The 14225-nt window shown below is 38.6% G+C and overlaps 1 protein-coding gene across 1 annotated transcript; it reads right to left on the bottom strand.

The window, feature by feature from the left end:
• Positions 1-390: 390 nt before the first annotated feature.
• On the bottom strand, positions 391-7550 carry csrp2 (cysteine and glycine-rich protein 2). Its single transcript, XM_066724668.1, has 6 exons — positions 7477-7550; positions 4792-4910; positions 3067-3235; positions 2361-2490; positions 1923-2016; positions 391-638 (listed from the first exon to the last, which is right to left on the bottom strand). Exons 2-6 carry the CDS (start codon positions 4901-4903, stop codon positions 562-564), a joined length of 582 nt encoding a protein of 193 aa, XP_066580765.1. The 5' UTR covers positions 4904-4910; positions 7477-7550; the 3' UTR covers positions 391-561.
• Between the last annotated feature and the right edge of the window lie 6675 nt (positions 7551-14225).

The raw sequence follows: 14225 nt of genomic DNA on the forward strand, positions 1-14225 counted from the left end.
CACTATGACAATTGGAAAGCAGCAGGGAACTCGCAGTTAGAGGAGAAGGAAAAAAAAAAAAAAAAAAAAAAACTGGGCATGCAGCAGATGTTAATCCTCACGTGTGTGAAGGGTTTTATGAGAGGTTATTACTAGATGCATGCATTCTTTCAAATTAGACCTCCACCAAAGCCCTTTTAATTATGTTAAATTCTCTCAATCACAGTGCACAACTCTTACTAACTTATCTCATACTAGAGGATGTACATGAGAGCTTGAACAGACAAGCAGCAATATTCAATGGAATGGGTCCCAATATATTGTGCTTTAAGATGAATAAAACTTTCAAGAACTACGAACCATGGATAGTGTTAGCAAAGGTGTACAGCTGGGTCCTAAATACACAAAGTATTGTACAGTATGAAAAGATTTATTCATTGCAAAATAGAAAGAAAAAGTCAGCCTTCATTTTGTACAGGAACCCCCACTCTCCCAGTTAAAAGGTATGCGTTTGAACAAAGGGTTTCACAGTCAGAGTAATATACAAAGCTATTTATCTTCGAAGATCATCAGAAGGCATTTTCACTGAGCATGAACGAGGGCTCCAGCCCCCTGGCCGTACCCAAATCCTTTGGGTCCAAAATTCTTAGCATAACAAGCTGCAAAACAAAAATGACCAGAAGTTAGTCGAGTGGGTCAGCAGGATCATACCCAACAGAGCACAATGTTTAAAGCCACATTTAGATCTTCAATGAGTAGCCCGCTTAAGGATTACATTATAATCGTAAGAGCATACATTGATTGAAATTAAAAGGAGGTGCAAAGGGTCGAGTTGCCCACAGAGAACACACCACATTAGTTTCCTGCCCCTCTTAAAACTCTTCAAAATGACTTGTCGGTTGAGAATTTGGCTCATCTAAATGCAGCAGGTTTTATTCAGGTTATAAAACAACCACTTAGTCCTCCCGGCTTTTTTAAGAATATAAAGCACTGTTGAAAGAACCTCTAAAAGAAAACGGTTGTTGTGTGTTCACAGTGAACTACTAATAAAACCAGGCAGGAAAAAAATACAAATTAAGCCATTCCACAAATTAAATGACAGATCCGTGCATTCTAAGCTTGGGGAAATGTTAAATTGGATCTGTGGGTTTTCAAACCACTACCAATGAAAGACATGTGCAACAGTTTAGATAAATGCTGCTTGATCGAATCATGGATAATCGTTAGACAGCACTGCCAAAGTGCAGAAACCACCATATACAGGATTTACAAAACAATCCCAACACAGACACACAAGCTACATTGTATGGACATTTAACCATGTTCTTAGGCTACAGTAAAGAAATAAAATGTTAGGATTCTGACCTTCAAAGAAGCACAGGAGAACTAGAAAGTCTGAACACATGCCTGGTATTTTTATTACCCTTTTAAACTTGTAAACCCAAGTTACTGAAATAAGACCAGTATTTTGGGGAAGAAACTGAGAAAAATTGAACACTAGATTTTGACTAATTCATGTCTAAAAGAGGACCCTTTTGTAGCATTTAGTGCAAGATCACACTGATCTGCTGTTCTGTGTGATAGAGAGCATGACTGTACGTTCCACCTAATCGGTCACAGGATGTGGGAGACCGAAGTAGTGGAATGCATGATGCAATATCAGTTACACTGTGTACCAGTAGCAACTTGTTCAGCTCGCTCTAGCCAATCCTATTTACATTATGACGTGCAGCAGTTTATTCTTCTCTATATTTTATCAACTCTGCTCCACCTCTTATAAACTGGAGTCATGGAGGAAGAAAAATACAAAAACGTTGTCCTCCAAATGGGGAGAATGTACTACATAGCAAATGTAGATATGTTGACGCACTTTTCTTTAACAATACATTCGATTTCACCTCCTCAGTTTTCCCAAAAGGTCCAACCCCAGGATGAGATCTTACCTTTGCAGTAGATCTCTCCCTCCTTCTCGGTCTGAGTCGTTGACTCCAAGCTCTTCCCACACTTGGCACAGCGGAAGCAGTTTTTGTGCCAGGGCTGCAGACAATTACACAATTCACAATGTAAACTGCTGAGCAAAGACTTCTGCACTTTTAAATATAGGTTCCAAACAATTAAATGTTAACGAGGGCTAGAACATTGCACGAGCAGAAACCCACTAAATTCTGACTCAATTTAAATCGACTGGAACATATCCAGATATGTTGACGGGGTGGAGTCGTACAACATAAAACATGCCATTATTGAAATCCTAGCAACCAAAACATTAATACATTGTCTTACAGAATCTCCACACTAATTTCAAAACCGTAAGTTTACAAGATACTGCAGAGAACTCTCAGTATTGCTTCTCATAGAATCATCCTTCCCTTCCTCCTTACCTTTCCTGCTCCCACGATTTTCTCCGCAGCATAAACAGACTCTCCACACCTGGCACACTTGTCAGAGCCTCCAAACTTCTGGGCAAACTTGGAGGGGTTGGCATTTGTGGTTGGTTTATGATCCTGAGTTCTACATTTTAAAAAGATGCATAAACTCCATTACAATTTAACCTTTGCACTTTTTTCCAGGAGGTTGTAAATGCCTGGGTTATGTTGTTGGGAAAGCTGCTTAATGAGGCAGAATCGCATGCCTTTTTCCTCGGCCTGAATGGCCAATATTGTACTCCACATCAGAGAGATTAAGGTCAGCAATGCATCACAGGAGCAGAGGTTACATAACGAACGCTTTCATAAGAAGTCAACTGAATACTGTAGGACTCCCTATAAAGCCTCAATTGCACGAGTATTAAAAAGTTACAAGTTAATTGTAAACAATTTAACTAAACAGGATGGGAAACTAAAGTCCAACAGAACATTTTCAAAATAGTTTAAATAAATGTATCTTTCTGGATGCAAAAACAAAAGCCTACATGCATTATTTATTCCTCATGCATTTCAAGCGATTTAATAAAAATGTAAAGTACTTTAACTTTCCTTATGCAGAGGACATTTCAGACTTTGCATTTGTACAATAATACCTCTCTGACCCTCCCTAGAGACAAAGCCTAAAGAGAAATTCAGTCCCTGCGCCCAATTCAACACTCACTCCTCTGGCTTGATGCCCAGTCTCTCTCCTCTGTCCATGTTGAGGGTCCCAGCCCCCTGGCCATAGCCATAGCCCTTCGGTCCGTACTTCTTCCCATAGCAGGACTTGCAGTAAATCTCCGTGTCATGAATGGCCAGGGTGGTGCTGTCTAGACCCTTTCTGCACACCACTGCAACAAAATATAAAATCAGAGGTTGACCACTTCTGCAATGTGATTAAAGCACCTGCAACATTGTGTAAATTATAAGTTTTCCATGAATGGAAGGCACTATATTATCCAAATACATAAAGGTATTCTAGGATTTCTATACGAGGGAAGAGGAAATAACCAGAAAACACTCGTGGGTCAAAGCCCAAATTCAGAAAATGGGCAGAGGAACAAAAAAAATAATTCAAACAGGGCTGCCAATAGTCAGATCTTGAACCAACAAAGTTAGGCAATGAGTTCTTGGTTTTTAAATCACCGATTAAATTTTACTGCTTTGGTGCGAATCCACCAAGTTAAATAGGGATTAGCTTGTTACCCAGTTATCTACCCGGTGTAAAATCTCAAGCACAGAATCTTGGCAAAGACCTGAATTACCCTTTGGTTTACTTATATAACCTAAATCCATGACCATTATATTAGTATAAATAGTGATATACAAGTTACTGCACACAATTCCTTGCAGATGCTAAATCTACAACAGATCAAATTTGTCAAAATTACTTTTGTTAAATCCTCCTCTTCCCTGGTGATAAATTAGATTGCACCTCTGTGAGGAAGAGAGATGCCGAGCATTGACAGAGCCAAGAGGAACCCCACAACATTGTGCGGTCTCTGCAGTGCATATAGGTCAATTTTGGCCACCAAAATTGTAACCTTCTCTAGGAACCTGGCTTCAATACAAGACAGTCAAGTTTCCAACCACGCACTTCAGGAAGGTTAGTAGACAATAACACATTAAAAGAAGCAAAACAGCCCATTAAACCGTCTGCCACCTGCAGGTGCCTAAGATCATGAAAGGGGCAACAGCTCAAGTCTGTTTCAAAGCAGACACTGGTAAAGTTTATTAAATTGTGGTTATTACAGAACAAATCACCCATACCATTAAATTTTACAGTAATATTTTACATACACCTTCAAAACTCAACAGTCCACTCTGCTCTCCTGGACTTTAACACACTCTCACAGCAATACAAAAGGGAAGGGAAGCAGATGCTCTTCCATCTTCGGCAGGTGGGGACAAAGCAGCTTTTGTAACATCAATTCCATTAAAATAAACACTTTATAAAAGACCCGTTTGTCTGCCTTTCAAAACAGCCAGGCACTAATCCAAAGCATGTGTGTTGTGTTACAGCTGCGTCCCAGAAAGGAACAATGTGGGGAAGTGAAGGTTAACCCAAAACATCTTCACTTGTGAAAACAGAACATCCTTTAATATAGGTCAGCATAGGTACTCACAAACATGGGTAGCCATCAGGTTTAAAACCAACCTCATTTAAAATCTCTATTTTCTACCTGGAAATCTATTACTTGGTTGATATATGGGGAAAGGCTAACATTGCAATTTCAAGAATGAGTAAAAGGCAGAAACGGGCTTTGCACTTTTACTGGAACAGATTGTGTACAGATTCATCTATAACAGATAAATAACTAGCAAGTTATGGCAAGTTAAATGGCAAGTGCTTTAAATAATGGAGAATTATTTCGTCCCAGGAAGCAAAACAAAACAAAGTACTTACTGCAGAGAAAACAGCATTTGTGGAAGCTTTTCCCATCACACTGCACCTCCTCAGCGTGGTACACGGTCCTCTGACAGGCTGCACATTTGTTTCCACCTCCCCAGTTTGGCATTTTGACACTGAAGAGGCAAAAAGAACAGGTACAACCGTGCTTAAATGGAGGTGCTTCTCAAGTAGGAAGTTTGAGGTTAACAAGTCCTTCCGGTTTCTGGCTGAATCACCTTCCTCATTCTATACAAGTCACCAGTAATAAGAAACTTGTATACTGTGTACACAATGCATTTTGGCAACAATCTAGAAAACCATGGAGAATTTTAAATTTTACATTCTTAAACCATACAAGAATGTAGTGTTTGGCCTTATTCTTAGTGGCGTTAGGACAACAGATCCATGTGCACATGCCATTTCGCTGTGGGATTCAAAGTCAGTCAACTTTAATAAAACTGCTTAATCCCTGCATGCGGAACTGCCGCTCTCCAAAATTTCTGCCAATTTAAGCAAGATAAAATTTGTTACAATATAATTTAAGCTCGGAATCTGTGGTTCCATATTAGTTTGTTTGCAAATAGACCCCACTCCTGAAAGCATTTTTTTTTTCCCTAGAAATATAACCCCTAAAGTCTACATATTTGGACAATGGATTCAGTAGTCTTCAATAGTATAATGTTGTGGAGGTCTATACATCTAACAGACTAGTACATCTAAGTTTACTACCCCTCCCTGGGAAAGCAAAAATCCTTGGTGCATTTCAACACTTTGTGACTCTCTCAGTCTACAAAACGCTATTCACTCTTCAATGCATTCCATTACAGTAAATATGCAACATTCAGAAAGACTAAATATCTCTGGCATCAACTCAGTCAAAAGAAAAGTTTGAACTATTTTTACAACACAAAAGGACTCTCATTCTTGGCCCTTTTCACAGATTATAATCAAAGTTTGCACCAACATCATTCTACCAAGGTCTTGCTTAATGCTGTACCTGCTGATCGGTTGCATTTAACACCAGCCTACATTGCAGTGCCTTTTAAAGACCATTCAGCTGGATTTTTCATTTTGAGGGAGACCCAAAAAAAATTGAACACATTTCTTTAATGAGTCTTTGGTTGCGGTGAAGTTAATCACTGAAGTCTGAAGGCGCTAAACATCCTCTCCTTCTGCAGGAGTACAGACTTTTCATATATATTTTTTTAATTACATAAACCGCTTTCAAAGCTGGGAATAAAAGGTCTAGTAAAGCTCATTCCATTCCCCTGGTAAACATTAGGCACAATCATCAGTATTACACATATTAGAGAGTATCTTTTAGTTAAAAAAAAAAAAAAAAAAACTCGGCACAGCATGATATTTAGTTAAGAAATGTTCTGCATCAGCTACTTTTTACAGTAGGGGGCTATAACAAGTTTAGGAACCAATACTAAATCCAGATGAGTGTAAATGAAAGTACTGACATTATGAAAGAGGACGTTAGATCAGTGAAAAAACTTTTCAAGCGAGGCCTGCAATACAAAAAATGCAATACTGCTCATTAAAGAAGTTCCTGGGTATGGTATTATGTAGATTATAGCATCTTTTTAATGGTTCTATGTAGCCTTAAATGAGTTACCTAGATTATAGCATCTTTTTAATGGTTCTAGATCTTGCATACATTGGGAAGAAGACAGAAATCAAAGCATTTCCCAAAGACCATGTTGGACTAGAGGCATTTGAGACTAACCACCAGAAACGGGTGACTGAATCAAAAATGGTCCAAGGATTCCCATTAAAAACATCCGATAGGCCTACAGTACAAGTTATTCTCACATTGCACTTCCCCCATTGTAACCCTCACAATCAAGCAGGACTTTACACAGGATGCGGGCTTGTATAAACCCCAGTGTGTCACAAGGAAAGACCATTTCTGCAACCAAAGGAAGCGTTAGAACAATGAGCCCCATCCAATGCACAGAAAACCATGCTCTGAAGCCTCATTTGACAAGTTGTATTTTTCTTGCCAAAGGAACCGCTGGAATAAGCGCCTGTCACGTCCTGCGCAATATCAGACTGTGTACCTGAACCCCATGTACTAAAGCAGTCACCAGGGGCAAATCTGGTTCAGGCCCCCAAAAATAGGTAGCACACCTTGAACACCTGAGAGCAGTGACGCCGGAGCGGCTGTGAAGTGTGCGTAATGACGTGCCTTCCCCGAGACCACACGACAGGTTAACACGCAATGCATGTACGCATCTCCATGTCCATTACACATCTATTCTTAATAATGAATGAAAACATGTACAATTAACCACACACTGAAGTCAACAATGTACAAATAAGGGTGAGAAACCAGTTACACAATTTGCAGTTTCCATGCTGAAGCAGACCCACTCTTCCCCAGGTTAGACAGAGCCTGCGTGAGACGGCACAAAGAAACCAAGGCGGCGTTCTCGTAAAGCGCAGGCCTGCACAGCTCTGCGCCGCTCGGCCAATGGGAACGGAGGGATTCCGCACATCTGCGCAACGAGAACGCCGCGGCCACATTGCGTGAAGCTGCCGTGCGGTGCTGATGGAGAAACAGACGCACAACTGAAAACACTAAAATGCGAATTCAAAATCCCTACAAACCGACCGCTATCGTCAAATATCAGTCGCCGGGAATGAAAATGAAAAGGAAAAGGAAACGAAAACAAGCCTGCCGTCCTCACCTACCTTCACCGCAGCCTCTGCCCGCACCGCCGCCGCTGCGCCGCTATTTGAGCCGGGAGGAGGGGCCTGAGCAGCTGGGTGGAGTTATGGAAGAGCCCCAGGCCAGGCCAAGGCTAAGGCAACACAGGACATTAAAAAAAAAGTGAATTATGACGCCAGCAGCTGCATGCAAGTAATTATATAATTATGAAAAACGTTGTATTAGCTTGTAATTAATCACTGCTGTCCATTGTTAACATGAATCAAATAAATGCACACAGACCTAGGCAGTATTTTCTTTACTTGTCTAGTGTTCATATACTGAAAGAATTATGATTGAAAAAACAGCTTAATTAGACAGATTTCCACTAGGATCACATGAGCAGTAAAGAGTGCTCTTCTGTCAGACTTTCTGATATGAAACCCTTTTGAAAGAAAGTTGTGTCCTGTGACAGCCCAGTAGAACTCTGTTGGTTTTCTTTATTTTAATCAGCAAGGCAATTAACTCTTGCCACGCTGCCCAAAGTATAATGTTAGGTATAAGACCATCTTCAAAATGAAACAGGCAGTTCTCCATGTTGCAGAAAGAAGGAAAACCCAAGCTCTGGGTGACCCGGCCAAGAAAAAGGAACCGGCCATCTGTAAGTAGACTTCAAGAGATCCCCTTGTTCATCTTTTTTGAGTGTTGCATACCAATGTTAATAAATGTTAAAATACAGACACATTTTACTGCTACTAACCTACTTACTGTCACATGCTATCAGGTATGCTTCATACACTAAACTGTCAGAAAGAGCAAGACAACTAATTAGAAAACTGCACTTTTCTAACTAGCAACCGGAAGGAGTGTTAAATTCAATCTTACATTTTATTTCTCCAAGGCAAATACAACCAGAAAGAGATATCTTTGAAATGTTATGATGGGCAGTGTGGAATCTCAAAAACCTTTGTAGATATGATGCCTGAGTCTCTAGGAAGGTGACATAATCAAACAGAGAGATTTTGGCGCCTGTTAAAGTCTGTAACAGTATCATGTAAAACTACTCTTTTGATCTTTGATCAAGTTAATACATTTTTTCTTTGAAAAGCCAACCACACATTTTATTTAAATAATAGTCTGTGAAAAATAATAATTTAAATAGCCTTATTAGGTCTTATTATCAGACAGATCTGTGAAATGTGCAAAAGCAAAGATGAGAGAGGCTTGTATTGTTGTATAACAGGCATATACTTTTTTTTTATATATAATCCATGAATAGAAGTATGTGAATATCATATTTATAAAAATGAGGATTAAGCATAGAAATGTAGGGGTAGTGTTCAAAGTCAAAGCACGGCAACAAGGAGTATAATATCATAGTTTAGTTAAATGATAAACAATTAGCAGTTAATTTGTCATGCACTCAGGGAGGCATGAGGAACTGATGTGTAGAAACTGTTGAGGATGGAAGTAGTAATAATTTATTATGGGCATGTACTACTACTAGTTCTAATACTTGAACTACTACTACTTCTGCTGCTGCTAATACTACTACTAATAATAATATAACATTTATAGACTTGGATGCACTCCTCAGAATGTAAATACCAGTTTGTAGAATTATAGGTGTAGCGTTTTTGTGCCCATACAACGTATATCAAATTAGACATTAGTTCTTGATCATTTCCTGATAAATATGGTCAAGCAAGCTGTAAATTGAACCTCTGTTGTTGCTTATGACATTTTTTCTGTTCACAGCACAGGCCTATTGTTTGCACAATGCATCTGTGTGTAAAATACATTAATCAGTGGTAATGGTATACATGAGTCAGGCTGCCCACACAGACCATGATGTCACGAACGGTAGTGATAGATGTTTTTTGGATTTACAGTTTGTACTATTCCTGCCAGAACAGACTTTTTTTTTTGTATGTGGTGAATCTTATGACATGTATTTTATTGATGGAGTGCTTTATTTTATGTAGTGCATAGCATAGTTTGTAATAGAAAATGTGTATTTAACAGAGAGTGTGAAATTGCTATGCCACTTACTCAGTTTGGATGAAAACCTTTAAAAATATGCTTAAAAAAAACATTTGCTCACATACTAAATATAAGAGTGTTGGAAATAAACACAAAGCTTAACAGTGAGCTTTAATCTAGTCTCCAGATAGCAGGTCATATTTCTCAGGATTTCACTACGACTGGACGATAATGATGTCATCTTAGTGTAATTTATTATTATTCAAAATATTTTAAACAGAGATAAACAACTTCTACTCCTCCAGTTCACAAATATATCTCAATTGTGTGGCTAAGATATATAATATGGGGGTGTACAAACGTGCCTAAAAAAGTGAACTGTTTTGCTATATGTAGAGATTTAAAGGAAATCAGATCCAAATCAACATATGATCATTGTTTTAGCTGGGGCTTTGTGGTGGCGTGTGTTTAAGACCTCTGTGTGCTGTGAAAAGCACAGGAATTCAGAATACACCATTGTTTGTGAGGTTGTTGATTCAGATACACAATCAAACTTTTGAAAAGATGTGTTTTCCCCCGAGTATAAATGCTGCATGCAAGCCCATAAATTCTAATTATTTTCTGGACAATTAGAGTAAAGTTTTATTTGTGGCAATTTAGTGGCAAAGTGTTTAGTTTATTCTGTGACCTAGTAAATACTTCCTTTTTAACAACCAATAACTGAACTTTAGAAAGACGGTACATAACACTCACTTAACACACCAGCTGATGTTTGCCTTACCTCTCAGAAAAGTTCTTTATTATTGCTTTGGGACATAAAAACATGCTTTATATTTTTTTAATAATTTCCCTCCTCTAAGTTGATCTTGGAGGGGAAAAGTGGACTTGTAGAAACTGTCACATGTCCAGTCAAACACCTTGTGTGTTGAAGGACATTCTTGCCTGGTTTGTAATGTGGTCAGTAAACTTCCCAGAAATCTGAGCAACCCACAGACAGCTGAATGGTACACTGAGTACCATATGAAATACCAACTAATATTTTTATTTATTTATTTTTAAAGAGTTAAAATCAACCCAGACTGAATCAGTCAGGCAGTATTTGTAATCATGTTACATAATTTCATTTTATTTACCCTATTCCAATGATCCATTATAATTTGGATCAAATAATTAATCGCTTACTGTTTGACTTGTGATTTGTTTTCAGATTAACATCAAAGCCTTTGTGAGAAAACTGAATCTGGAAAAATCAATTTCCTTATTAATAAATGTATAAACATCTTTTATGACTTTTCAGTAACTGTGTAGTAAAGTGTCCATGTAGGGCAGGGGTGGCCAACTCCTGGAGAGCCGCAGTGCCTTCGGTTTTTTATCAAGCTCATTAACTACTTAATTGAGACAGTTATTGGGCTTAATTAGTCAAACCTCCCATCTGCTCAAGGTATCCAGTGGTTGATTTTGAGAGACTGTAGCTCTCCAGGAACAGGGTTGGCCACCCCTTATATAGGTCCTTCTAAATTAGTACTGAAAGCTGAAATTAAAAGCACACAAACTGGATTATTCTATATTTGAACTATTTTCTCCTTAGCGTTGAATCACTGTTTTTCTGTATTGAAAACTAGTTAATACCTTTGTATTCTATTTCTGTATTTCATTGTAACCAGAATCTACAGAGCAGTCTGCCACATAAGGAAAGATAAAACATTTGATTACTTTTTATAGAAAAATAAAACTTCAAAGAAGCCCGCGCCCCTTTCAGAGCTGTCATCTTTTTCTTTGTTCTCGCAGTCACCCTGTAATTCTGCTTCTGACTTCCTCAGGCCCATTTTAAACCTGTCAATACTTGTTGAGGTGAAGACTGGATGTGATGACCCAGCCCTTCCATTTGCTATTCATGTGCATAACCCTACATGTCATGCTGTGAGCTGGATTTAAGATTGCAATAACTCTTAAACTTGCCAACCTGCACATTTCATTTCATAAGCCACTGACATCTGAACTGGTTTCATTTTGTTTGTGAAAAACAATCAACACTGAATCTTCTCGGTTGTGATCTGAAGAAATCTATTTAGCGGTGGCAAGTCTGTTTCTCCCATTTGTCTTGGCACACTTAGACCTTCCTTTTTTCATGGAGAGAGCCTTGTGCTGGAATGCAAATAATAAGAAATGTCATTCAGAAAGAATTTACAGTTGAGGGGGAAACTTATGATAATGGGAAACAGATGGAACAGGTAGGTCAGCAGCTTTCTTGCTTTGTGATCCTTTTATGGTCAAATCTTCAAATAGTTTTTTTTTTGAGCTCATACAGTCCATGACCTGAAGAGATTGGACTTAAGTAGCCATCACAGGATCAAAGACCAACGAGCTATATTTCCTGATGTTGTGTTGTGTTATGCCATAATTATTGTTGTGGTCATTCAGTCCATGCTGTGTTAAACGCACACAAACAGGCAAGTCTTCCTGCATGTCAGTGTGTTTTTAAACTGAGGGCCTTGTGGAGGTTAACAAACTGTAATATCCCTTGAATTTAATGTTTAGGTGAAGGGCAGCATCTTAACAGACATGTCAGTCTTTATCTTATTATTCCTACATTATTCCTTTTCACATTTAGGTTGCCCTAGGTTGCTGCTTTCATTTCAGCCCACCGATAATTCAAACTCCCAATGGCACTTCTGCTCTACTTGGCAAACCATCCCAAATTCATCCCAAATACTGCCGATTAAACTTAACCCCTTCTGCACTCATTTCACCAAGCTATTTATTTACTATATATGTGTGTGCGTGTGTGTGTGTGTGTGTATGTGTGTGTTTGCTGCTGCTGATACATATATATATATTTATCAACAATATCATCAGCAGCCTTTGTCGATCTGATGCTTTCCACTTGTCTGATTGTACAGCCTCCTTTCCAGGTCACGCCAGCAAAGCTTTTGATTCCATCTTCCCGTCTTCTGTGTGGTCTTTATCTTGGTCATTTCTCATCTTTTGGCATCCATTCTATACGTTCTTTTGTCCATCTATTGTCTGTTCTTGCAATGTGTCCGGCCCATTGCCATTTTAACATTTTCGCTTTCAATGAAATGACATACTTTTGTTTGGTCTCGGGTCCATTCATTTGTTTTTCGGTCTCTTCATGTGATATTCGGACATGAAGGTTCGAATACACATAGTTTTGAAATCTGTAGTTTTCGAACGGCCTCAATGGCAACGCCGCACCGCACTGCGATATTCTGAACTGTGTGGTAAGACTCTGCCGGCTGTACGATCACATAAACACGGCCTGATGAGGCGTGACTCACATTTCGCTTCAATGCGACCAGCCGTTTCAGTTCGGTACAGACCTTCACAGTGTTGCATTAAATGTTGTTCTGGGTGCCAAACCAGCTACATTTTTCTTTTTTCTAATCACTTGCTCCTGTAAAGATGCCCATTATTGTTTCTATGGTGTCTGGTATCTCAGTGTCAACAGGATGAGTTGAGACCTCCATGTTGTCACTTGGAAACTTGATTTAAATACACTCCCCCAAAAAATATGTGATGTTGTCCTTTTCTGGCAGTCCTTTGGAAAAGCCTGGAAAGATCTCCCCTAGGATGTAAAATCAACACTTAAACTCAATCAGTTTTCACTTGTCAACTGAACATTAGCTAACTTACTGTGAATCTGTAACCACAGAGTGACACATTCATTGTTATATGGCCGTCACGTAGCAAGTTTGCTCTTATGTCAATTTAAATCTTGGTGTCTGTAGTGAAGTTAATATTTTTGAGTTAGAAAAGCTTGAGCTCCCTCGCTTTAAATGACATGGAAAGCCTCGAATCTGTGTATATTTTAAGAGATACCACCTGCAAACCAGAAAGAGAATGGTTAAGAATGACCTCCATTCAGAAGTGCTAGTGCCAGGAACACTTTGGGAATTTATTTAGTATGACTGTGTCCAAAACGTATTTCCTTCTTTCACAACCTCACACTGCATGTCAATGGTATGCATCCTTCTCTGCCAGCGAGTAATTACAATGCTCGTCCATGTGACTGCGGCAGACTTGGCTCTTTTCAAATGGCCGAAGAATTTCAATTTCTTTCTAAAAATAGATTTTCATTTTCCGTGCTTAGAATTCAAACTAGGGCCTCGTTTCCTCCAGACTGTCTGGGATGTTTCGTTGTTTAAAGAATTCTATCAAAGCTCAGATAGCAAAGTTGACAAAAGCTTTTGTCTTTTGTGTATATTTTCTGGAGTAAACCTCTCTGAGTCTTGAAATTACAACATCGGCTGGAATTTGATTCAGGTGGTTAGAATGAATGGTTTCTCATTGGCTTATATACAGATAAGCGCTTATTTTGATGAAAAACACTGCATATTGGCTGGAGCTTTTTCCTCCATGTGTTCTCAAAAAGCTCATTTTGAGTGGCTTTCTCAGTATTTTGTTTTGCAAATGCTGGCCTTTCTGACCTCACACATCACCCACAGAGAGTCTGCATGAACAATCACCAAATACGCAAAATACACATGATATGTTTTGTGTATTCATATATGTACAGAATGTTTGCGCAAACACACCTTAAAAATAGTTACTTTTTCTTAAATTAGGATTATGAAAAATAGAAACAAAGTATGACCATTTTGAAAAGCAGAAACTTCTAAAAGACAAACAAATGAACTCTGTAGATTTTAACAATATATTTGCCATTGGAATAACAAAGAATACTTTATTTTTTAACAATGTGCTGACATCTAGTGGGAGTTTTAGTGTATTTAAAAAAAAAAAAAATCCCCCAATGTCAACTGGCCAGCAAATTAGTATCGATTTCTCT

This window comes from Amia ocellicauda, chromosome 15 (genome assembly GCF_036373705.1).
Source record: "Amia ocellicauda isolate fAmiCal2 chromosome 15, fAmiCal2.hap1, whole genome shotgun sequence".
NCBI classification, from domain to species: Eukaryota; Metazoa; Chordata; class Actinopteri; order Amiiformes; family Amiidae; genus Amia; species Amia ocellicauda.

What these genes read in the sequence shown, in the direction of transcription:
- csrp2 (XM_066724668.1), bottom strand. Translation starts at nt 4,903, where the DNA reads ATGCCAAACTGGGGAGGTGGAAACAAATGTGCAGCCTGTCAGAGGACC. An exon ending in CAAATGCTGTTTTCTCTGCA is followed by an intron (nt 3,236 to 4,791) that starts GTAAGTACTTTG and finishes ATTTTGTTGCAG; the next exon opens with TGGTGTGCAGAAAGGGTCTA. An exon ending in CTGGGCATCAAGCCAGAGGA is followed by an intron (nt 2,491 to 3,066) that starts GTGAGTGTTGAA and finishes TTTAAAATGTAG; the next exon opens with AACTCAGGATCATAAACCAA.